The 23026-nt window shown below is 44.1% G+C and overlaps 3 protein-coding genes across 6 annotated transcripts in view; 1 reads left to right on the plus strand and 2 right to left on the minus strand.

Moving 5' to 3' along the window:
- The window catches only part of ADGRD1 (adhesion G protein-coupled receptor D1), a 120273-nt gene extending 115446 nt beyond the window's left edge, over window positions 1–4827 (minus strand). Inside the window, exons 1-3 of one of the 4 annotated variants that reach the window (XM_065032803.1) lie at window positions 4110–4827; window positions 3976–4012; window positions 478–561 (exon numbers count right to left, since the gene is read on the minus strand). In XM_065032803.1, the coding sequence (XP_064888875.1) occupies window positions 478–561; window positions 3976–4012; window positions 4110–4280 (292 nt within the window). In that variant the 5' untranslated portion in view covers window positions 4281–4827. Of the gene's footprint in view, window positions 1–424; window positions 562–3975; window positions 4013–4109 lie in introns of those variants that run through there. The other 3 variants (XM_065032804.1, XM_065032806.1, XM_065032807.1) reach the window with 3 other exon arrangements.
- Window positions 4828–13819: 8992 nt separating this feature from the next.
- Window positions 13820–19785, minus strand: RAN (RAN, member RAS oncogene family). Its single transcript, XM_065032840.1, has 7 exons — window positions 19589–19785; window positions 18712–18754; window positions 17365–17449; window positions 17153–17278; window positions 15940–16127; window positions 15228–15398; window positions 13820–15118 (listed from the first exon to the last, which is right to left on the minus strand). The coding sequence occupies exons 2-7, from the start codon at window positions 18745–18747 to the stop codon at window positions 15074–15076; spliced, it is 651 nt and encodes a 216-aa protein (XP_064888912.1). The 5' UTR covers window positions 18748–18754; window positions 19589–19785; the 3' UTR covers window positions 13820–15073.
- LOC135575611 (actin nucleation-promoting factor WASL-like) lies at window positions 18761–22807 on the plus strand. The gene is made up of 2 exons (XM_065032839.1): window positions 18761–19837; window positions 19969–22807. The coding sequence occupies exons 1-2, from the start codon at window positions 18913–18915 to the stop codon at window positions 20016–20018; spliced, it is 975 nt and encodes a 324-aa protein (XP_064888911.1). The 5' UTR covers window positions 18761–18912; the 3' UTR covers window positions 20019–22807.
- The last annotated feature ends 219 nt before the right edge of the window (window positions 22808–23026 follow it).

Here is a 23026-nt window from a genome sequence, read left to right on the forward strand (position 1 = left end):
GTACCAAAAAATGAGTGAGAAGTATTCAGGTGAGAGCTTACACTTCTCTTTCTGTGAATGCTACATACAATTTCGAAGAATGCCTGAAGAATCTGGACGTTTAACTCCTTCCGAAAAGCAAAAAGCAGCAGACACTGCTGGCACAGCCAAAACCTCAGTCATGAGTGTATTAGTGCATGTAATGCATGTAGCAAACCAACTAAAAACGTGATTTCAATGACTCTTTGGATCACAAACCTTTTCTCTTTATAACCGTAACAATGCTTAGACAGCCCATAAAGTGTCTGAGAATACTCTATAAAAATCAGTTCACAAATACATTATCATTTGGACATTGGAGCACTGCAAAAACATTGACTAAAAAATCTCAACTGCTGTGGTACAAAACCCAACCCTTTCACGTCTCCTGCTCCCGTCTACTTACAGACTGACACAAATACTTATGTTATTGCCATTGTCAAGGAATCCTTTGTCTACCTCCATTCGTATCCCGAAACTCATGAATTCCATCCACATCTTCCAGCGGCCAGTAATGGGAAGCTGAGGCGAGAACTTTGAACCCTTCCAAGAAACACAGATGAAAAGGTTATTAAAGGAAGACCCAACAGGGACTGTAACAAGTCTCTACGGGAGAGAACGATAAAGGGGTTCGATAGGTTAAATAAAACAACATACGTTATGTAAATCAAGTGCTACACATAAGCAAGTCCATAAATCAGAATGGCAGAGGAGATTAAAGCCAGATACCTGATTGAGCACTGAGGAAAACCTGGTTTTAAATCTCAACTGATTTTTGTTCTAACTGCACTCAGAACGTGTAATGATCTCTAACTAGATCTCTGCTGGTGTACCAGGCAGCATTTGTTGGTGTAACAGTTGAGACGGCATTTGAGAGTCATTTTAAGACGTTACCAGCGAGTGGCCGGTAGAAAGCAGCAGGAAGGGAACACATGGGGAGCCCTGAGCCCCTGCACGCACCGCTCCTGCCTCCTCCGGGGTAACCCAACCTCCGCAGCAACCTGGAACCTTCCCCTCTTTCCAAACCTCGCTGGAACACCAGCGCAACACCTCTGAGTTAGTTGGATCTATGTGGTTCTTTCAACGTGTATGGAGATACACTGGGCAGAGCCAGTGAGGAGCAGCACTTGGTGCCGGAGGTGAATGAGGATCCAGGTGTATGTATGATTGTTCCTGCACACTCTGGCCCTCCTGATCTCTCCAGATATCTCACGCCTTAGCAAGGTCACATAGCAGAACTACACCCTTTCACAGAAGGAATCTGATGTTCCACAAGAGAAGACACTCCGGAACATAAAGCAGCATATGGAAGAGAGTGGACTCCTCCCCATACAGCATTAGCTGCTCCTTCAGAACCTTCTCCACTGCACCAAAATGAGAACAACTCCATGGAGCTGATGGGAACGTTCTGTTTTCCTAAACATCCTCCTTAGCAACAGGTGGAGAAGCCGACAAGGGCAAAACATCAGTTGATTTCCATTGACAGACTTATCTCTACAATCTGATTGATGAGTTTGAACAGATTTTAGGAGATGCAACTACACAACCCTGACCCGAAGTAGGCTGCCCAAAGCAACCCAATTCTGTGTTAACAATTCTGTTTGCAGGGCAGGAGCATTAATAATGTAGGAAAAAATGAATGCAATTTATTATCTTGTTAGCTGCAAGAAAACCTTTATTCTCAAACTAATTATTTTAACCAGCTGTGCTGAAATAAATTTGCAATCTCCCATATCTGAGAAAGTTTTAGAAGGCTGATACAGATAGACAGAAATTTTACTGTGAATGCAAGCAAGAATGTGTTCTGTTCGCTCTCATGGCATATCATCCTATTATTAATAGTTTGAGTTAATCTTTTCTTTAGGAGAGAGCGGGGCAGGGAGAGCAGACGACAGGGACACAGAGAGCGCAAGTATTTATATTGCAGCATATCTGGAGCTCTTTGCCCTACAGTCATTTTTCATTCCCAGGCAATATTTCAAGAAGCTGAGGTGTGAAACGTGCAGAGATAAGTTTCTTACAAGCTGCTTCAGCCATCACACGCCATACAAAACTCCCCACACCTCCTGTGCAAACTAAACCACATCATGGGCAGCGTCCTTTGACATTTACAGCCTATCCCCACACCGTTCTTCACTCTTGAGATCAGCTTGATGACTATTCTATCATCCTGGATAAAAACACCATGGATATGATGGTGCAGAGAGGATCCTAAGGGTGCGAAGCTGATAAAAATCACTAAACATCACAAGCAGCAACTGTAGATCTGAGAGCACGGAATGAAAAGCAGCTCTGCCTCTTGTGAGGATACACAAACTACTCCAGACTTGCTTCCAAACTCAAGTGTACCAAAGATACCTAACCAATGATTCATAATTGACCAGAATCTATTATTAGCCCACCTAGCTAGAAATGTTTGCAGTTGACACAGAGGTTTTCCCCCAGAGAGGGAACATGGGGATCAATAGGTAGGATGGGGCTGAGGCACAGAGGAGGTCCTGTGGCTATAGGTTTCCTTTGAATATTTGAAGGATAAAGGCAGAATTGCTAACAAAAGGACAAAGCTGCTGCCAACATAAGAGAGTAACGACACAGAATAAGCAAGTACAAAACCCAATCTGAAAAAGTCCAGGCAACCAAACTCAACTAAGCTGAGCAAAGCAAAGCGCACTGAGGAAATGGGATATAGGAACGAGGGGTTTGCATTTACATAAACTACATCTGAGTATGTGCTTAGTTCCATCTTCCAAGAACATATTCTGGCTGCTGCAGGCAAAATGAAAGTTCTGAATTCCTGTGATATTAAGAGCACCCACGTTTGCAACCTGTGCTAAGGCACCTCCACCCGACCCTCAGCACAGCGCCAGCTCCATTTTGCAGAGCACGGAGCGTGCCTGCTGTTCCACAGTGGGCTCGAATGCAGATGTTTCTTCCTCCCATCAACATCTCTTTGTATCAGGGAGAAAAGAATAAAGTTAATAGGGGAAAATAGAAAAGAAAAACCCCAGGAGAAAGTGATCTGATGCTAAAAACTGTGTCACAAGTATTTCAGTGGTAGTAGCAGCATCACGACAAAGGCATTGCCAGGGTTGGCATCAAACTCATAAGCAGCAGCTGTATTCTAAAGAGCTTACACTTAAAAGGTAAAAAATAAAGAGCGGGGGGGAATCTATAGGAAATGAGATTATTTCATTGTTTTTGAATGAAGGTAGAACAAAATAACCTGATAGAGCCGAAGCTGTTGCAATAGCAAACAACATGGCTTTTCCGCGTCGCTCTGTGTTTTACTTTGAAAATAATTGCATATGGTTGAAACTTAAAAGCACAAAGCAATACATGAATTGGTAAAGCAGTAAAACTGTGCTTGTACACCACCATGAGGCTTGAGGTTAAACTATTTATATAGACAGCAGAATTCAGTTGCACACACAGACCCCAAAGAATCTGTGAGTAAGTTTTTTTCTCTATTGGAAGCAGATGAAAGATCCTCAACGTGTTCTATAAGTGATCAGAACTTCAGCACAGAAGCTGCGAGAAGGGGGGATGAGCTGAAACCGTGCTCGAGCCCGGTGTACTAACTGCATATCAACCGTAAATCAATGAGCTGGAAAGGCTGAGCACCGAGACACCGAGGAAGAAAGAAAATAGTCCGTGTAGAGGTGTCATTGGAAACTCCTGCTCAAACAAGCAAACACGTTGTATAGAGGACTTCTCTACATATTGAGTATTTTTCTCCCAATGCGTTTCTATGCAGAATATTGAGTAGGTAGGTTACAGAATTTAAAACGACTGGGACATCCTGACACTGCAGACTTGATTGCAGTTTTAATACAGAGCTGACATTCAAATGCGGGACCACAGGTTTTTTGGTTTGTGTTTTTCATTTTCTAGTAGCTCCAAAGAAGCAAATAAATATGTAAGTACATTGGCATAAAATGTAAATAGAACGTTCCTTACCTGGGTGTTTGGGTAGCTGGGAAGAGTTTCCAGACACCTGCACAAAAAACATTTACATAATGAGACCCAGTGTGGCAAAACTCGCCAAGAGGAACCCAAATGTATCTCAATACTGACCGAAGTCAGAACATTACCTGATATTTGTACTGAAAGAAAACCAGCAAAGAATAACAACAACAGAGCAGAGATAACAAATTCTCCATGGTGTATCTAAGGTTAAAAGTACAACTCAAATCAAATTCCTGCAAGATTGCAGTCATAAGGTTTCTTTTGCTACTTTCTGTGTGAAAAAGGACATTTTCCATGCAGGTACAAAAAGTCCATTCCTTCAGGGATGAGAAAATATCCTTCCAGAGCCTTTGAGTAGTATTTGCTTGCTTCACACTTTGATCTCTTCATTTAGCTATTAATAAATCACCGCGACTGGAGGAAAGTTAAAAGAAGCGCATCAGATCCGAAAGTTGTTCTGCTCCGTGGAAAGGAGTCAAAAAGTTTGTTACGATCTGTGCCAAAAAGATTTTGTTTTCGGCTTTCTTCCTATGGTTGTCTTTTCCTTTCAATTACATTTGCGCTGCAGGAGATCCGAAGCCAGTTTTAGTTTTGCCAGCAAGAAAATGAGCTTCCTTAGAGCACACAGGGCACAGACCTCACGATTTCCCCAGGAACGGGGCTGGACAAGCTGCTCCCTCCTCGCCGTCCCGCTCACGTTTGCACCTCCATCCAGACCCTTTTGGGTGGGGAGCAGCTGGGGGATGGCGTCATCCTTTCTTCTCAAACTTTGTCCCATTCTGGGACTCTATTTATATGGCGCTGTGCTGCCTCCGCTGGGTCCTAACGCCGGCCAGCAGCAAGTGGAGAGGAGCGAGCTCCAGCACGCAGAGCGGCGCCCGCTGCAGCCTGCGCCCCGGGGGAACCGCAGCCACGACGGGGGCTCAGCGCTCAAAGAAAACGGGGGTTTGGGCAGAAATTTGGGGAGGAAAGCGAACATCTGCTAAAATAACAGATCGTATTTCAGTCTGAGGAAACATCGCTTTAGAAAAAACAACAAAAATACCGACTTAAATCACACGGCACTCTGAGGAAGTAATTTTACTGTGTCTCTATCGAGAGTAGGAAACTGAGTCATTTCACTGATTTGCTCGAAGTTGCACAACCAGTAAGAGAATTAGGAAAACACTTCTATAGTTGCTACTTTAATTTCTTTGTATTAAAAAATACTTGCATTTTCTATTAAGAGCCTCCCAGTCACATTCTGAATTAGGTCACAAGTATTAACCATCATTTTATATGTAAAACAGCAGCTAGAACTAGTTGGTATTCCTCATGTGCTCTGCTCCTCTATGGTAAATGCTTGTTTTCAGTTCCAAGTTCTCTTTTATTATGAAGAAAATAAACTGAAAGAGTAATATTTCAACATTTTACAAGCTTTCCATCCCTGTTCATCCCTCCCCTGCACTTCCATGTCAATCCTCTCTTCATCCTCATACGGCCCATTTACAGGTGACATAGGCAAGATGAGGAACCAAAAACCTGAATGGGACCACGCTAACATCTCAGCAAAACTCAAATTATTTTATTTGCCTTTTGCCAAAAATTCTGCCAATACATTAAACCTTATTTTCAGCCCCAGGTGCTTACTTGTGCAGTGAAACATCCTCTGCCTTATCACAACCTCTGCACCAGGCTCTTGGCTGGAGTCACCCATCACTTTTAGGATACAAGAGGTTTCCATCAACACTTTATATAGGGCTCATATAATGGGAAGCCCAACACATGGCAGTAGCTGTGGCTCCGATTTACCCAGCTGGCTCCCCAGATCTATAATGAGCTTCCAAAGCTGCTGGTAGTAATTAGCTCCTTGCAAATGACTGGTTGACTAGATGGGACTCCAGGGTCCAAGGGTTGAAGAGATCAACATTAATTTTGGAAACATTAAGACATTCATGCTGCGTGAACGCTTCAGTGTTACCAAAGTTTAATATTACGAAATTTCAGTATCGAAATAAAATGCGTATTTTGTTTGTTACCCTGATTTAGGGTGTACAACAAAATTTTGACAATTTTGAATTTTGGTTCCTACAAAAATGCAGCCTCCCACTTAGTTACAACCAGTCCGACTTTTGCTTATTTCCACTGGGATTTTTAGGTTCCTCCCCTCTTTACTGTCAGCCACAAACTCCTCCAGATCCCAAAGGAAGAGGAGGAATTGTGCGTAAACCCTAGGAATTCTGCATCGCATCCTAACAAGTAGAGCCACCCTTAGAAATAACAGCGAGCTGAAGCTGAAAATCCTGAGAAAAGCTAAAACGTAAAAAGAGAAAGACAGGAATCTGAAATATTTGCCAAGAGGGGCCTGTTAAGGGAAAGAATATGCTTACCAAAACAATAGTGAGAATCCAAGCAAACATGTTCACTGCCAAAAATTTTTGTGGAAACAGCAAATTGCAAGCAGACATCGGAGATCACTTGCAGAAACAAGTTCTGAACGCGTGGCTGTGATGTGCTGCGAAGCGGAGGCGCAGCGAGCGCGGAGCAGGGGCAGCACCAGCACCCCCACGCGAACCGGAGCAGCGCTCGGAACAATCGACGGCACTGATCGCTCCCAAAAACCCGCCGATGAAATAACGTTCGTTATGAGCGCTTGCACGTCAATAAGAGCACAAAGGTCTGTGCACGCCGGGGAACGAGCGGCTGTGACCCCCTGAACCGCACCGGGGAACCTGCAAACCTCCTGGGGCTCTGCCCCATCTCGGCAGGGAGGAGGATCCGCTCTGCAGCTCCAGCACTTGGTGGCAAGCAGAATGGGCTCCCCAAACAAAACCAAAATCCTGAGGCTTTCTGCTGTTTGTTTTGTTTTGGGAGAGAGGGTCTAGACTTGGAAAGACAAAGGTTTAGCAAAAAGGCTCAGTTGTTATTCCAGCACTTTTTGGGTGCTGGAAGAACTCCGTGGTGTCTGTTCTCAGGCGTTCCAAGCCAGGCACCCCTTTAGCTGTTATCCCTCTATTACACACATCGGGGCTCTACTGAACCACCAGTGAAAGTCCAGTCTGTGATAAGTCTGATTTAAACTGAAAACATGCGTGGCCTCCTATGCATTCATAACTCAAGGCTCTGCAACTCAAAGTGAACCCAAAACATACAAAACAAAGATGTTCTAGACATTATGGGAAAGAATTATACATAAAGTTTGTACTACAGCTGTACAAACCTGTGCTGCCTTTGGAAGAATGTATAATATGGGAGAGACACAGAGGTTTGACTGGCACAATAGTTATAAATACATACAGATTTTATTAGCATCCGTATCACTGTGATTAACAGTAGGATGATTCTCATTGACGTGTGACCTACGACAACCATCAAGCTGAATGAGCATCTACGGGTGATGGAAGAAGCCACTTCAGCTCTTACCAAAGACCCACAAACACTATGAAAAAACCTCCACAGGTAGAAGAGTTCCAGGTGTTTCAGTTCTTATTTGCACAACGGCGCCCAACAAAAGACAACCAAAGGGCAGCAGCGGCCACGGCCCCACTCCGGTCCTCAAACACATCGAGTAATCAAAGAAACGTTGACAAAACTAGTCAGAAAGTTGACCGCGCTCATAAAAACAGCACACAACATTCTCTTTTAGTTGATTACGCTGAAGAGGACGAACTGAACAGTTCGGATTGAAGAAAAAGTAAACAGAAAAAACCCTGGAACTGACTCCGCGAGGCCAACACTGTCATGGAAAAATGTTTTTCCAATTAAGAAGATGAGAAGCTGCTGGTTGATGCCAGAAATACAACTTTTTGGCAACACAATTTAGGCTTAATCTGATTAAAATCCTTGTGTCATGCTATATGTGCTAAGCTGATTTAATTTATATATTCTTTCTGAAAACATTAAGAGCCTGATGATTCAAAGACCAAGTAAGCAGGTGAACACCACCATACAATGAGCCTGACATGCAAGTGTCCTTTGGATGAGGCTCCACTTGCTAATTAATAGTTACTGGATCACTCTTTATTGTCTATTTACGGTGTCATCCTGTGCATCAGGTTTTGTTGTTGCGCTGTTGCCTTGAACATCTCGTTCCGTATAATGAAGAAAACATTGGATTTTTGCTAAATAATTACGGCTTTTGTGCAAATCCCAAAGATAAAATTTAATCAAGTCTTTCATTATCTGAGCCTTAATGTCAAGCTTATGTAAAATGGGATAATTGTATAAATAAAACATTATACAAATAATTTTTTTATGGAATTAAGCCACCTTATCTGCCAAAACACCACTGCCTGTAACTGCATTTTTTGTGTGTGTCATTCAGGTAGTCAGATTTTCCCAATTACAGGAGTATTGCACCATGATAAATTTTGCCTTTGGAATTTGTGCCAGTTTCCCCCTTCCAGTGCTACTTGATTGTCTCTCACTCTTCTGGGCAAAAGCAGCTCCATGAAAGTTTCATTGAGCCGCTGTGTGAAACAAGTTTACCGCACAAATGGAGAATAAACCCAGAAGCCAATCTGCAAATTACTTCTCAGGAAGAACATCTGAGCCCACTCTAGATGCACATATTAAAGACTCTTCATCCTATGGGGAATACACAGTTCCTGTCTCCCATACTTCTCACTGCAGATCTAAGTGGCAAAAGCAACAAGAGGGTGGGGACAGAAATCAGAACTGGCTGAAGCGGTGGCAGAAACTTCCAAATCTGTGCTCTTAATAAAATCTGAAGGGTCATCAAATCTGAAGTGCAACTCATTAATTAATTTAAAAGCACGAGCACTGAATTCCAGAATCTCTCAATGGATAGAAGAACCAAAGAACTCAATTCCCTTGAGCACCAGGGCTGCTCTTGGCTTCTTCCACTTAATCAGACCAGAGGAATCACTCACGTGTGTTGGCCGCACCAGCCCAAAGATGCCGAAGTCACAAGACGCACCCTGGAATCATGGAACTGACGAGAAATTTAACATGTTTTCAATAAAACAAACAAAAATATCCCGTTTGTACCTGCCACTGTTCTTCATGCATATCGCAGAAAAGCAAACTAAAAGAAAATCAGCCATACAAATTGTGATTTTGACTATGAAAATGGATGACATGGAGGTGAAAAAAATCCCCCCTTTTCCTTTCCTAGAGGGTTTGTCAATCTCACGGTGATTTCCACAGGCTCCTCGAATCTCTGTCGTTTTCAGATGTCACTTGCAGCTAAAGACAACTGATGCGACCTTCTTCAGATCCCTTTTTAATTAGTCAGAAATACTGATTTTGAGCAACTGTTTTCCCCCTTGGGCTCCGAGCCTGTTTTAGCACAGAGTCAGCTGAGGTGAAGAGCAGGAGGCAGAACAATCAAGAAATACCCACCATACCAGTGTTCACATCTGTAGAATTAAAGAAGAAAAAAAAGGGTTCTGTAGTCAAGGCAGTACCTGTGAAAATGGCATCACAAAACTTAACGTGTCAGGTTTTAAATGTATTGTATTTAGAAGCAGGATTTATCCACTGCTCGGGGGTACAAACATCAGTCCTCTAAGCCACCAGCAGCAAGGATCCACTCGAGAAAGCTCAACAGCAACAGGCACACAAATACATTTTGAAAGCGTAATTAACTCAAGCAGATAGTGTTATTTTCTTCTATCCATTTCACAAAGGCAACAGAGAAGGTTTTACACCTGTGTGTTTTAGGCTGCACTGATTCCTTGAGGCTGCTGGGTAATATTTACATGAAACAGCGTTGTTCCCATGTGCTGTACTGAAGTGCCCAGGTCAGGACTCGTAGCTGTACACACATATTGAAGAGACAGCACCCAGCCCTTTAAAAACCTACAGCCAAAGCATCTGAAGAGCACTGGGAAAAGTAGCCAACTGAAATAACTAAAAAGCAGAATAAAACACACCATAGAAAACTGCTTGACCCATGGTGTAAGTCTTTCAATCTGCACCACAGACTGTTACATGCCTAAATGGTATTTATCCATTATACGTTACTAAAGGTCCCTGTTTACTGTAGTAACACCTACCCTGGAAATAACCCAAGTTATTCACCTATAATAAAGTGGCAAAACACTACCTGGCGAGTGACCTTCAAGCTGCAGGGTGTTGAGGTACATTTTCTCACGCAGCTCCCACTTAAATCACAGAAGTTACAGCAAAGTCAGTCGACCTGTGCACAACAAGGATTGGTGACAGAGCAAAATCCATTGTTTTCTCTTAGGTCCATTTCTTCTTTTCAAAGTTCTCCGTGATGGTACCTTGTCAGCAAACCACAGGCGCATGTTCAGTCTCACTTGTGTACAGTTCTTGCAACATGTCGGACACCAGCCTGGCCCTAATTTAAATGCTCTGTGGTGGAGAACCGTGGAGTGAAGCTCTGAGTTCACAGAGTTTCGGGATTCCCTCTCCAACGTGCATGTTTCTTTCCCCTCTGTGCTTTCTTCCCTTTGGTTTGACATCCCACAGCAGGTTTGGCACCCGTGACACACGGTGTCTGAGGAGCTGGTTAAAGACACCGCGCTCCAGCACAACCAGAGAAAACCACCACGGAGCAGTTCTCCCAGTTTCACACCTGAACCTCTGAGGAACATCTATTGCTTATTTACAGTCTCTTTACAGGAAAACGGGAGCTATGACAGCCAGGACACCGAGCCTTCGAGCTCTCTGTCCATTTCACTATTCATACTGTAACTCGACTGCAAGATTAAGCCACGAGCATAACATGACACAGGACTGCGCAACATTTGTCTATTGCCTATTCCTAACAGATTTTCCTTTTACAGCAAGGTTTGGAGATCAGCACTTAATGCATATACGTTGTTTTTTTTTTCTAGGTAAAGCTACACTTCAATGTCAATTATCAAGATGCTGCCTGGTTCCATATAGTAAGCTCTGACCTTAAAGCACATGCCAGCAGCCCCTAAGCTTTGCTATGCAAACAGCATTAGGATGACAAAAACCCTCCTGCAGTCCCCTGTCGTGGTGTATTTCACACCCTGTTTCAGCGTTTGCTCACTGGCACCTGCTGCTGCACACGCGCCGCAGCCAAGCGCTACTGGAAAGCATCCGCGTGGCGTCCTTGCCGGGCTCGCCGCCCCAGGAGGCCGCTGGTGGCGTTTCCAGCACGGAGCGTGCGCTCCATCCCGCGGAGCGGCAGCGGCACCGCAGGACCGACCGGCGGCTGCACCGTCCTCCCCAAAACACAACGCCCAGACGCGAATAAAACCACTACAGCCAGAACGAAAGGCGATCAAAACCGCTAAAAACATACGCAGAGAAAGATTTCTTGTTTATCAAGACCCATCTTTTTGTTTATAAATGCAAACAAAGCTCACTCGCTAAATCCTTGCGCTGCAAACACAACCTGAGAGCTGGAAATTTTAACAACTTTTTTAAAATGGTGTAATCCATAAAAAAAAAAAAAAAAAAGCCTGATGGGAAAGTTAACGTTTTTATATTCTCAGTATAAGTAAAACACACATGGCTTCCCTCCAGCTCTGTTTTCAAAAGTCCCCAAGACATGAAAAAGCAAGTTACTGCTGATTTTGTGTGGTGAAAAGCTTATGAAGTGGCAATAGGGACTGGGAAGGAGAAAAACGAATAATCAGTGTGTGGTACCGGCCCATGCAAACTCTCACCTGAAAAAGAAGCCCAGAGCAAAGAACCATTTATATTTGTCACTTGATTTGCTGTCTTTAGCTTAACACTTTGTGCAGGAGACCCAGATAGCTACGGCAGAAAAGATCCCAGCACTGCAGAACATAAGCAGGGATTGTCACCTGGACAACTGTGACAGGACACCGCTCCAACCTCTTCTTTCTGATTTTATTGATCACAACCACCTTATGAGCTTCCTGTTCATGCCCATGTAACTTCACACTCAGTTTTTGTTCTAACTGCCCTTTTCAGTCCTTGTTACCCACACAACCCAGTTATAAGTATTTGTGCACTCCAGTCTGTAACCAAAGATGATTTAGGCCCTGTGCTAGAGCCTTGGTATAAATAACATGCCTTGTTTCAACATTTCTACAAATATTCAGTAACCAGATATGTAGATCAGTTTGTCCCACAAAGTCTGTTAAATGGGTTATCATATTAATTCTCCCTTTCAACCATAAAGATATTCCAAGTTTAAAATCACATTATTTGCCAGGCAGCCAAGCAAGCTCTAAAGCACCAAGGAATTGGTCTTTTTCTGCCCTCCTTGCTGGAAAGGCAGCAGCTTGCACCACAAGGACAGCTACAAACAAGCCCAAGGCACGGGAGGCTCAGCAGGGCTATGACCCAAGTGTTCAAAGCAGCCACAGGCTGAGGACAGCACAGACATCCATGTCATCTGAGCACAAGACCCCCGCCAAAAACGTTTCCCAATTTTGGCCACTTGCAGAGATGTTCTAAAGTGTTGCAGGACACCTGTGAGTGAGAACTCCTCCATGGGATGCTCAAAGAGCAGCTTGTGCTAGGAAAAATATTATGGGAAACTTCAGCTGAGCACAGAAATCAACATACAGACACAAAAACCAGCCCGTAAATTAATGCACCAATGTGGAAACAAACTGATCACAGCAGCAGGTTGAGCTTTTGAGTCATTTGCAAGACATTGCAGTCAATCCTGCTACAGCAGGACCCAGTCAACAGCTGGCAAAGCTCAGGTGAGACAGTGACCAGCACCACCAATCCCGGTCAGGATTCAATCAAACCAGGGATCTGCTTTAGGCAAGCCAAGGCAGAACTAACCACACAGCAGCCAAGTGCAGAACAGCACAGGTACTGCAGGAGGGGATTCCAGCCTCACCAGTTGAGTCCTGACAATGGCAGAGCTCTAACAGACTGATGTGACTGTTAAGCACAGGGGCTCTTAGAGGGCAAGTTTCATTTTCCTCATTATTTAATAAGTAGAATTTTATTTCACCTAAAACAAACTAGTAAAAATTTTCTTAGGATTATTATAGTTGAGGAACACCAACTGAGGAATCCACACACGCCTATTAAAGGCCACCTGCATTATTTATAATCAACAATTAACAGGGACTAAATGTGACAAAGTATAGTGCTGAACCAAGTGGACCTAATTCACTCCAAAACCATTTCAAGTCCAGATTACAGCAGGACTAGCATAGCTGCCAACTTCCCAGGGGAGTTATTGCGGTCTTGGAAGTGACACCAAAGATTACAAAGTAAAGCTCAGATCAGTTTTACTACTTTAAACAGCTACTTTTTTCATAAATCTCTGCAGCCATTGGGTAACGATTCACACTAAGCCCAGTACCTGTGTGCAGTATGCAAATCGTGAAGAGGACACACCACAAAACAATGTAACTTCAGTGCTGCTGTTTCTTCTGAAGGCAAATCCACACTGCAGAGCCACCAGAGTTTCCTGTATCAATTTGCTTTTTTCAGGCAGTGCCTTTTCAGAAGCGAGACAGCTTGAAGACAAAAAAGCTACCACACCTAGTAAGGCAGCAGCAGATGGTTAAGCTAGCAGTATTAACCAAGACAGGCACAGGTAAATTAGTAAACACTACAGGCAAGAACCTACAATGCGAAGTTAAAGCAAGATGATGCAAGAAGCTTCAATGGACTGTTAAGGCAGAAGTTGTTTTTTTACAAAGCGTATGATGTTCCTTATTTTTGAGTTTCAGGTCCTAAGTGACCACTCAACTTCTCATTGACTAGCTAAAAAAATACACAAAAAAAACCAACCACACCAAAACCCACAGAACTGCAACTTCCACTAACTTGAACATCACTCCTTTCCAACAGCATTGCAGAACCAGTAATCATTGTCCACACTTGTTACTACCATGTACCAGAATGGCTGAATAATTAAATATTCAAATAGTTATATACACAAACATCCAAGTTAAAAGGAATAAATGAAATGCTCCACTTTATTAAGAAACCAAAAATACAAAAACTGAAGAGTTCCAGGCTCCATGTACTCAAACACTACTGAAAAATGGTATCTCAAACTTAGTTTTGTTTACTAGCAGTACTAATATTAACCAAGATTCATCTCTACAAGGTAGTGTTAAAAGTTGACATTTTCCACCATTTGTGCTGTCATAAGCTATAGAGTTTCAAATTAAGAACTTGGTGCAGTTACAGTAAAGTCTAGATATTCATATAGATGTGGTTTCAGTTAATATACTGTTTTGTAGGCAAGAGCTCCTTAGCTCAAAATACAGCTGTTTTCTAGTGGATTTTAAGATGCTTAGTTTATTCAATCTAGCTCTACTGAACGATGTTTCATGCAAAGATACAGCTTTTAAGTCACCTTACAGATTCAGAGACCATTTGTTTCTGGCTACTGAAAACAGAGAGCTCTGTGAAGGCATACTGTAGAACATAAAGGAGTTGAGGAAACTGTATCTAATGGTAGCATACACAAGCTGAACTACACACTTGCCTCCCAAGACTTCCTGCAGACCACAAACATTCCCGTTTGGATGGGAATGTCAATCCAGTCCCACTTACCAGTCAAGCATTCACTGCTTTAGTTTTATCTGGCAGTTAGTTCAGCTTTCCTCAGGTGCCTTAGTTCTACGCTTCAGGAAAACAAGGGAAGGTTAACTGCTAGCTCTTAGCGAGAGGAGCACAACATCAGAAGCAGGAGGGAAAAGGAGAACAGAGAATGAGAAATGCAGTAGACAACCAAGTATTAGCCTCAACAGAAGAACAGAAGACACTTGGAAGAGTTTTCCTAACAATGCATGAAAGTTCACTTGCTTAGAGATACTTGAAATACAACTTTATTACCTAAACAAAAAAGAATGGGAATGACAGAAACAAGATTTACCACTTAACACTCTGATGTGACTGCAGCAGTCTTATATTTGAAACTCAAAAGGGGAAGTAATTGTAGTCCAAAAAACAGCTAAATATGCAGGTCCAAAATATGAAGTGTTTTAGGTTTTCATTTTGTTTTGTGTTTTTTTATTTTTTTTTTAAACTGCCACATTCACTCCGAAGCCCATTCATCTCTTTCAGCATCCCAAAGATTAAGCACATGTTCTGTTCAGCTAGATAATAAAGTGGCAAACACGCTGCACCACTGACATCACAGGACAGTTGCCTATAAAACTAGACTTCTGACGCTGGGCTCCAGCTTCATCCCTCACAGGTCATCATCTTCATCTGGCAGTGCAGTAGTCTGAGCAATCTGGAACAGAGAAGCGACACTTTAACAACTGTTCTTCCATTATTTGCCCCAGGAGTCTAAACAGTAGTTATTAGGCCATTATTTCACCCGTGTGCCCTTTTCCACTTACCTGTAAGTCTTGCTCATACTGTGCTGCCAGTGCTGGGTCCATAACAACTTCAGGTGGTGCAAGAGCAGGCATGGCAACAAATTCCAAGTTAGGATCTCCAATTAGCTTTCTAGCAAGCCAGAGGAAAGGCTTCTCAAAGTTGTAGTTGCTCTTAGCTGAAATGTCGTAATACTGCAAAAAAGTACATAGTATATATTATTTAGAAAGACACCTCTAACTGTTATCTAGGGCAAACCAAGACTGACATGCACATAGTCAGCTGTGCTTCTTCCTTAGTATTCTTTTTGACCACATTGACTTCTGTTTAGGCTCTCAAAACCAGTTATGATCCAAGTGTCTATAAACACACAGTTCCAGGCAAATAGGCAGAAGTTGGTTACTGAAAAGGTATCCAGTCTGATCAAAGATGGAACTTTTGGGAGGCAATGGTACATCTATCTTTTTCCTGCGACCTGATCTACTTTAGTCTCACTTCTGTGTCATCTGATAAGATTCTGAGCAGCGAAAGCCAAATGCACACAAGCTCTTCAGGAGCTTATCATAGCTTCTGCTCAAGACAGTGATGACCATCTTTAAGATCGTCACTTCCCCCCCTTCCCATATTGAAATACTACAGCCTGTAACCACAGAGGCAAAACACAGGATTACTGCATAGAACTCAACTGCAGGCAGACTCAACAAATGCCATTCTTACAAACTCACGTCAACACACCTGGAGATTCTTCTTCCTGTGGAAGACAATGGATTTTGCTTTGACTTTTCTGTCCTTAATATCCACTTTGTTGCCACACAACACTATAGGGATGTTTTCACATACTCGTACCAGATCTCTGTGCCAATTAGGTACATTCTTGTAAGTAACTCTTGATGTTACATCAAACATTATAATGGCACACTGAGCTGCAAGAAAAGAAGTCAGAAGTTACGTTAGGAGAATACGCACTTGTTTAAAGGTAGGAAGGAAAAGAGGCACCAACAGAAATTCCAGATTAGGGTTAAGCATCCAAATCAGCTTTTCCCTCTCAGCTTCACAGTTCTGAGATGCCATGTTCTGTTAACAAGTTCAATACACAAGCCCACAGAACTCAGGCCATGACCACATCATCTCACTTCTTTAGTGCCCAGTCTTAAAATGCAGTTAGTTTTATCAACACAACTCTCCCTCCCAGTGCTGCGTTGTATGAGAATATACAAGAATTACAAATGTCAACCTTGATATACATAAATATTTTACAGAAATTAGTTAACGCCTATTTCACTAATCTCAGACACCCTACTGATGCTTTCAGGTAGGCTGGGAGCTCGTAGTCCACATCTCAGGATGTCTTTGTCAAGAACAGTTTTTCAAAGAACACTGGGGCTTGGCTCAGTCCTGATACTTCTAAAGCAAAAGCAATTATATCAAACTCTAATAATCACCGCCAAAATGTTAAAGATATGCAGGCGACTGAAGCACACACAGAATAGAGCCTGGCCAAGCAGAAGGGACAATGTGAGAACTTCTTTAGCAAGACAACTAGATTCTAGCATGGAGATGCACAAATTCAACACTATCTAAAAAGATTAGTTTGCGTGTTCCAAGTCCTTGCCTCAGCATGGTATATTAATACACATACAAATTTGTACCAATTGAAGCACATAGTTTCACTTCTTAACCACTGAATTTCATCAGCAATATCTTGCCATTTAAGGTGCATCATAACTTTTCATTAATACCAAACCCTGCAAGAGCATACTGAAACACAATTTTAGACTATTCCTACTTCAGCACAAGTTTTCTAGCAAAGGAAATTATCTACATTAAGAGTCTGAAGACCTAGAAACGATCTCATCAATGCAAGACACACTGAGAGCTTTCAGAGCGGCCAACACAAATGACTCAACTATAAGAGCTACAAAACATTCCCACCTATACCACATCTTACCTTGGATGTAGTAGCCATCTCGCAGGCCACCAAATTTTTCTTGACCAGCTGTGTCCCATACGTTAAATTTAATAGGGCCTCTGTTAGTATGGAACACCAGAGGATGAACTTCAACACCCAGCGTTGCTATAGTAATAAGAACAAGCAATTAGCAAGTCATGAATTGCAGCTCTAGTTGTAACATTAGTTCTCAAATATTTTTTCAGACATACCTACATACTTCTTTTCAAATTCACCAGTCAAATGACGTTTTACAAATGTTGTTTTACCAGTGCCACCATCACCAACCAGGACAAGCTGTTGAGAGATAAAGGCAAACACGTCAGAATGTTCTGGAAACATGTCATAGTTTAGACCAGGTTAGCCAGCAGCTGAAACCATGTGCTGCTCACTCATCCCTACCCTGCCCCCTAAGGGATGGAGAATTAATCAAACAAACAAAGGCAAAAACTCATGGGTTGGGATAAAAAAATTAATGTGGAAGCAAGGAGAAAACAAAGAAAAATGAACAAGCAGTTAACAGCAACGGCAAAGGAACCTACAAAGACGATGGGCAAACAGTGCACCCCAAATACCAGAAGGAAAAGAAACCACGTGGTCCCACAGGAGTGGAGCCACTGCTCCACCTGCCTTGGACCGGAAAGAGCCCAAAAAGGGAGACCGGATATGGTACAGAATACCCGGATGTGCTGGCAGCGTAGAAATTAACCCCATGTTGACCAACCACAGACATTATTAGTCATTTTAGTGTAAATACTATTTATTACTACAAAGACCTTAGTCCTACAAGATGGTCTAAACAAAAGACTGAATTCCCCATTAAGTGACTCACTGCACTTGGACCCAATTTGTTAAGTGTACCATGTTATAACTCCAGCCAGGCTCATCTGAAAACTACAATGCACTGTGAATACGGTTCTACTTAATTACAAATGACTGAATTACAAGTATTTAGGGCTTTCAACCTGACTGTGCCCATATTCAGAGAAGCACTCATTTAAGCACCCAAACTGGAGAAACCCACTTACAATTACATGCAAGCAAAAAACCAACAGAAACCCAAACAACTGCACTACTAATAACTGGAATAGTTTAGCCAACTATTGTAAGAAACACAAGTAACATTTCATGACCTTTCACGGAGCAGCCTTAAGGACTGGCTGGTACGATAAAAAAAAAAAAAATGCAAAACACCAAGAATTCTGTTCTGAAATGTTTTTTCTTCCATAGAAAATTAACACACATCAGAAAACAGACTGAGTACTTTTGCTTATTGCTGTGAAAATCACTTCTGAAATGTAAAAGTCATTCTGTAGGCAAAGCATGACCAAAATTTCTTACACTAAACTACAAATAGCATCAGACTGATACAGTTCAACAGAATCTTTTTGTACAAGTTGTACGTAATAATATAATAGAAGTAACTGCACCATTAAGTGCACTTCAAACCTACCATCCACATTGGCACTCCGGAGTCACTCCTGCCACTTTTCTACTGCAGGAAAAGAAACGAACAAGGGGGAGCGGGGGGGAATAAGCGAACACAAAGCGCTCCTTACCTTAAACTGCACTTGTGGCTCTCCTTGGGCGGCCATGCTGGGTCTGCAGGGAAATGGCAGCGTGTGAGATGAGCCGCCGCGGGAGCGCCGCTGCGGGCCCAGGCCGCCCCCCCGCCCGTTAGGGGGCGCGTGGCCCCGGGCCCATCCACGGGGCCGGAAGCGCCTCCACGTCTCCCACACGCGGCGGGAGCGCGCGCGCTAATGGCGGCGCTCCCTCCCCGCCCACCCCCGGACCCCGTAACGGCAGCGCGGCCGCCGCTGCCCCTCTGGCTCTCGGGCCTGCAAAGGGACACACGGAGCCGCGGCCTCCGACGGGCACGCGGGAAAGGCAGGCTGCAGGCTCGCTCCGCAGAAAGCGCCCCACCCCAGCCCGCCCAAAACCAGCGTGCCGTCCCTCACGAGTATCCACCTCCTGACCGGGAGAGCCCGGAGCGAGTCCTCCGGGGGTCCCGAGCGGAGTGTTCCCCGGGCCGGGCCTCGGCCGCTCCCCAGCCCCCCCCGCCACGAGCCACCATGACTGAGCAGCGCGCGCCGTTTCCCCTCCCCCCGCGGCCCGTTGGAGGCCCCACTCCGCTTCTCTCTCCTCCGCTCCGCTTCTCCTCAGCTCCGCCCGCCCTTTTATCCGGGACGGAGCAGAGCGCAGCTCCTGTCCTTCTACCTCTCCACCGCGAGGGCCGAAGGCAGAAAAGACGCCGCACAAGTCCGGCATCACAGCTCACCCAGGCCCAGCCTCGCCGCAGCCCGGCCCATCTCCCACCCCGCTCCGAGGCGGCGGCCAACAGCAGCCGCCATTCTCACCGCTCGCGCTTTTTAAAGCGGCCACGCTTGCCCTCCGCCCGCTCCCGCAAGGAAGAGGAGACCACCCCGACCCCGTCACCTTTCCCGAGGCTCCTCCGCGGCGCTCCGCTCGGTGACTGGGCGCTGGGAAGATGGCGGAAGCGCGGTTCAAATACCCGGACAGCGACGCCGCGCGGCCGCGGGGAGGGGCGGGGCCGGCCGTCACGTGGGCAGGCCGGGCGGGAGAGCGGCCCGGGCTCCGCCGCAGCGCGGGTCCGTGTCCGGCGCCGGGCGGGGCGGTTCTGCCCTCCGCGGGAAGCGGCAGCCTGGAGAGATGGAATCCCGTTCGGTAAAAGGGAGCGGTTCCTTTGTGGCGTGGGCGGGAGGGTGCGCAGGGAGCGTCGCCGGCCGCAGCACGTTCTGGCGCGCTGTGCCCCCCCCCCGGGATTCATAGCGTCCTTCCTGCTCCTCTCTATCCAGTTACACAGGGGTGCCCCCGGCCCCAGCCGCAGCAGGTTCCGGCCCGCTGAGGCCTGCGGTACCCCCTGGGGTCACAGTCTCCATCCAGCCCTGGAGCCTCTCCCAGCCTCAGTTACACAGCGGTGCCCGCAGCCGCACCAAACGCGAACAGCCGCACTGCGGTCTCGAACCCGGGGACTCAAGCGATCCTCCCGCCACAGCCGGGAGAGCGGGCGCGCGCCACCGGAGTCGCATCAGGAAGTGATTTGGTGCGGCATGAACCAGTCAGGTGGTGTCTGAGACAAAGGGTAAAACAATCTATTAAACTGCCTCCAGCATGGCTTAATGAAGGCTTTAAAAGCAGCAGGAGAACTTAATTGAACAGCTGTTAGGTGAAGACGGCTGTGTTCAGGAGAGATTTCCTTATGACTGTTGTTTTCAGTTCTTCATACAAGCTGGTCTGCATTCACCAGCGTGCACTACTAAAAATAAAAGTTGCTTTGTAAACACTCGATTTAGAATAGTTCTGTAAGCTCTCAAGTACAACCTTCAGTAGGACAAAGTTGTTCACAAACTTTCAAAGAACGTGTTTTGCATAGGTCTATAAATATCACCTTTTGAGGGTTCACACTGATTCTTAAGGGCTCAGATTGTTTTTCACTCTGCTATACTTCAACAGTTTTCAAGTGGTCTGCATAAAGCTTGTTGGTGCACCCCACAATTTAGAACAAATGTTTTTTTAACTATGGATTGAATAAACCTAGAAAATATTTCATGGCAGGGTATATATGCAAACATAGTTTATTTCTTGTTCATTTTCTGCAGACCTAGAGGCGCACACAAAGTTTTGCACAAGTGGCTGCACTCTGCTGCAATTTTTGCTTGTTTGTTAGTGTAACACAAATCCAAATGTTGCATAAGGTTGCTGGAAAAATCACTGGCTTGTTGAACTTGCTTTCCCTTTTTTGGATGAGTTGGGTTTGTGGGTTTTTTAGCATTTTTGCTGATCACCTCTAGGTGTCAGGAAGGATATTTTTTCAGAATATGTAACTGAAATTTTTCTCAGTACAATGGTATCTTTATAAAACCCTTGTGCATTCCACCTCTGTTCTTGACAAACAGGCACGGGTTTATAAAGAGGCGCCCATAAAGCCATGGTAATGGGGTTTGGAAGTTTTTAAGAATATAAAAAAAGGTCATCTGTAACTGTGGATAGAACACTTTACAATACTTTAGAAATGTATCAATATTGTTACAGATTTATTAGTAAACTACTTTTTTTCCTGCAAAAAAAGGTAAGACTGATACATTAATGTGGAATAATTAAAATTGATTTCTAATGAAAAACTCCTCCATCATAGCATTTGAACAGATATGTATTTTATTGTTATGGAGACAAATTACTACACGGATTCTAATTTTTATCCTCTGTTTTTTTATTGTCTATAAGATCCACAAAACATTTGCTTCTGATAAGCCCATTCAGCAAAGGCAACAAAACACTTTCAAGGACTCATCAGCTGTGTTAGATCACTATCTAAAAGATTAGAGTTCAAAGGATATCAGTAGGTAGCCAGCAGAATAATTGCTTTTATAAGATTTTTACATTTCCTATCTCTTGACTCAGGTCAACTGTGAACAAACTGAAGTAGAGAAACACAAAAAGGAAAAGGCAGCCTGAGCATCTGGGGATGGTTCAAAAGAGAGTCACGGAGCTAAAGAGAATATCTGAATGTAACGTTTGTATTAGTAGGAAGCAAAATAATTTTGTAAGCTGTAAAAGAAGGCAACAATATACCCAGGCAAGCAATGAAAAGGAACATAACTGTACTTGCCAGTGAAAGCGGTGACTGTGGAAATGTCCCTGGACGTAGCTCGGGCGGGACGCAGGTCTGTGCGCTGGGGCTCGGGAGACACAGGAAATTACACTAAAGGGTCTGAAGAAGAAATTAGTCACTTTCAGCAAGAATGGGTAAAATGGACCATTACAGTAACTAAGCTCTATCAAAATATGTATTCAAAAGATAAGCTTCATTCATATTTTTCACCAAGTAAAACAGTCTCATATGGAGACTAGACGCTTGGAAAATCAGCATTTATGATGAAGGGCAGATGTACATGTATTTTTTTTTTTCAGAGAACAAAAATTCAGCAATTTACTGTAATTAAAGCACCTTGTATTGCTAATTCAGGATCTTTAAATTCCCATCCAGCACTGAAATTCTTTAAATACATGAGGAAGACTATGCAGTGAGTTATTATGTTCCATATCCAACATTAACACTTTTAGAATTTATAGCTGATGAACGTGTAGCCAACTCTATATATGATAGAACTGGGGTAGCAATAATGACAGGTAATTGACTATAGTCTGAATGGTGATTTTTAACACGCACCTAAGAACACGGCACCACTGAGGACTTTTCTGCCTCCCACAGTACGTGGATGCTCCGTTTCCTACAAACTCAGGGGCTCTTAAGACATACCTGTTGTTGTACAGATGTAGGACTTTGGCAAAGTTTTGCTGTTTTACTCGAGCCCTCACCGTGAGTAACACGCAGCGCGTGCCAACGTGTTTATTTGAGGAGTTACCACCCGTCAGTGGCTCATCCTGAGCTCCCTGGGAGCGTTCAGCTTTGTGCTGATTTCCAGTCGCGATGTGCGTTGTTCAGCTGCTCCATGGTGAACGGCAGCCTGCACAGCTCGCTTAATATTGCGAAATAGCCAAGGGACATGTGTGTGGCCTGCAAAGAGACAATGCAGCCGCTGCACTTCTTGGACTAAACATGAATTACATGAGGTCCAATCGCAGCCTACCCACACCAGAGGAAAACTAAATAAAACTCAACCAAAAAATAAACCATATAACAACTTTTCACAACTCTTTCATTACGGTCTTCCAGAACCGCGTGTGTTATGGGTTCCTGTTGGGATTTGTGCAGGGGATGGGAATGTCCTTGTGGGCACCTGTGGTACCTTCAGACACCTCAGTTCTTTCCGTTTCTCTCCGTTGAAGCATTTCTGCGGCGATGTTCCCCTCCGGCGTCACAGAATCCCAGAGTGTCAGGGGTTGAAGGGC

This window comes from Columba livia, chromosome 17, assembly GCF_036013475.1.
Source record: "Columba livia isolate bColLiv1 breed racing homer chromosome 17, bColLiv1.pat.W.v2, whole genome shotgun sequence".
Lineage (NCBI taxonomy): Eukaryota > Metazoa > Chordata > Aves > Columbiformes > Columbidae > Columba > Columba livia.

What these genes read in the sequence shown, in the direction of transcription:
- RAN (XM_065032840.1), bottom strand. Translation starts at nt 18,747, where the DNA reads ATGGCCGCCCAAGGAGAGCCACAAGTGCAGTTTAAG. An exon ending in ATTTGAAAAGAAGTATGTAG is followed by an intron (nt 17,279 to 17,364) that starts GTATGTCTGAAA and finishes TTATTACTATAG; the next exon opens with CAACGCTGGGTGTTGAAGTT. An exon ending in ACAGGAAGAAGAATCTCCAG is followed by an intron (nt 15,399 to 15,939) that starts GTGTGTTGACGT and finishes ACTTTTTTGCAG; the next exon opens with TATTACGACATTTCAGCTAA.
- LOC135575611 (XM_065032839.1), top strand. Translation starts at nt 18,913, where the DNA reads ATGGCGGCGCTCCCTCCCCGCCCACCCCCGGACCCCGTAACGGCAGCG. An exon ending in GAGAGATGGAATCCCGTTCG is followed by an intron (nt 19,838 to 19,968) that starts GTAAAAGGGAGC and finishes CTCTCTATCCAG; the next exon opens with TTACACAGGGGTGCCCCCGG.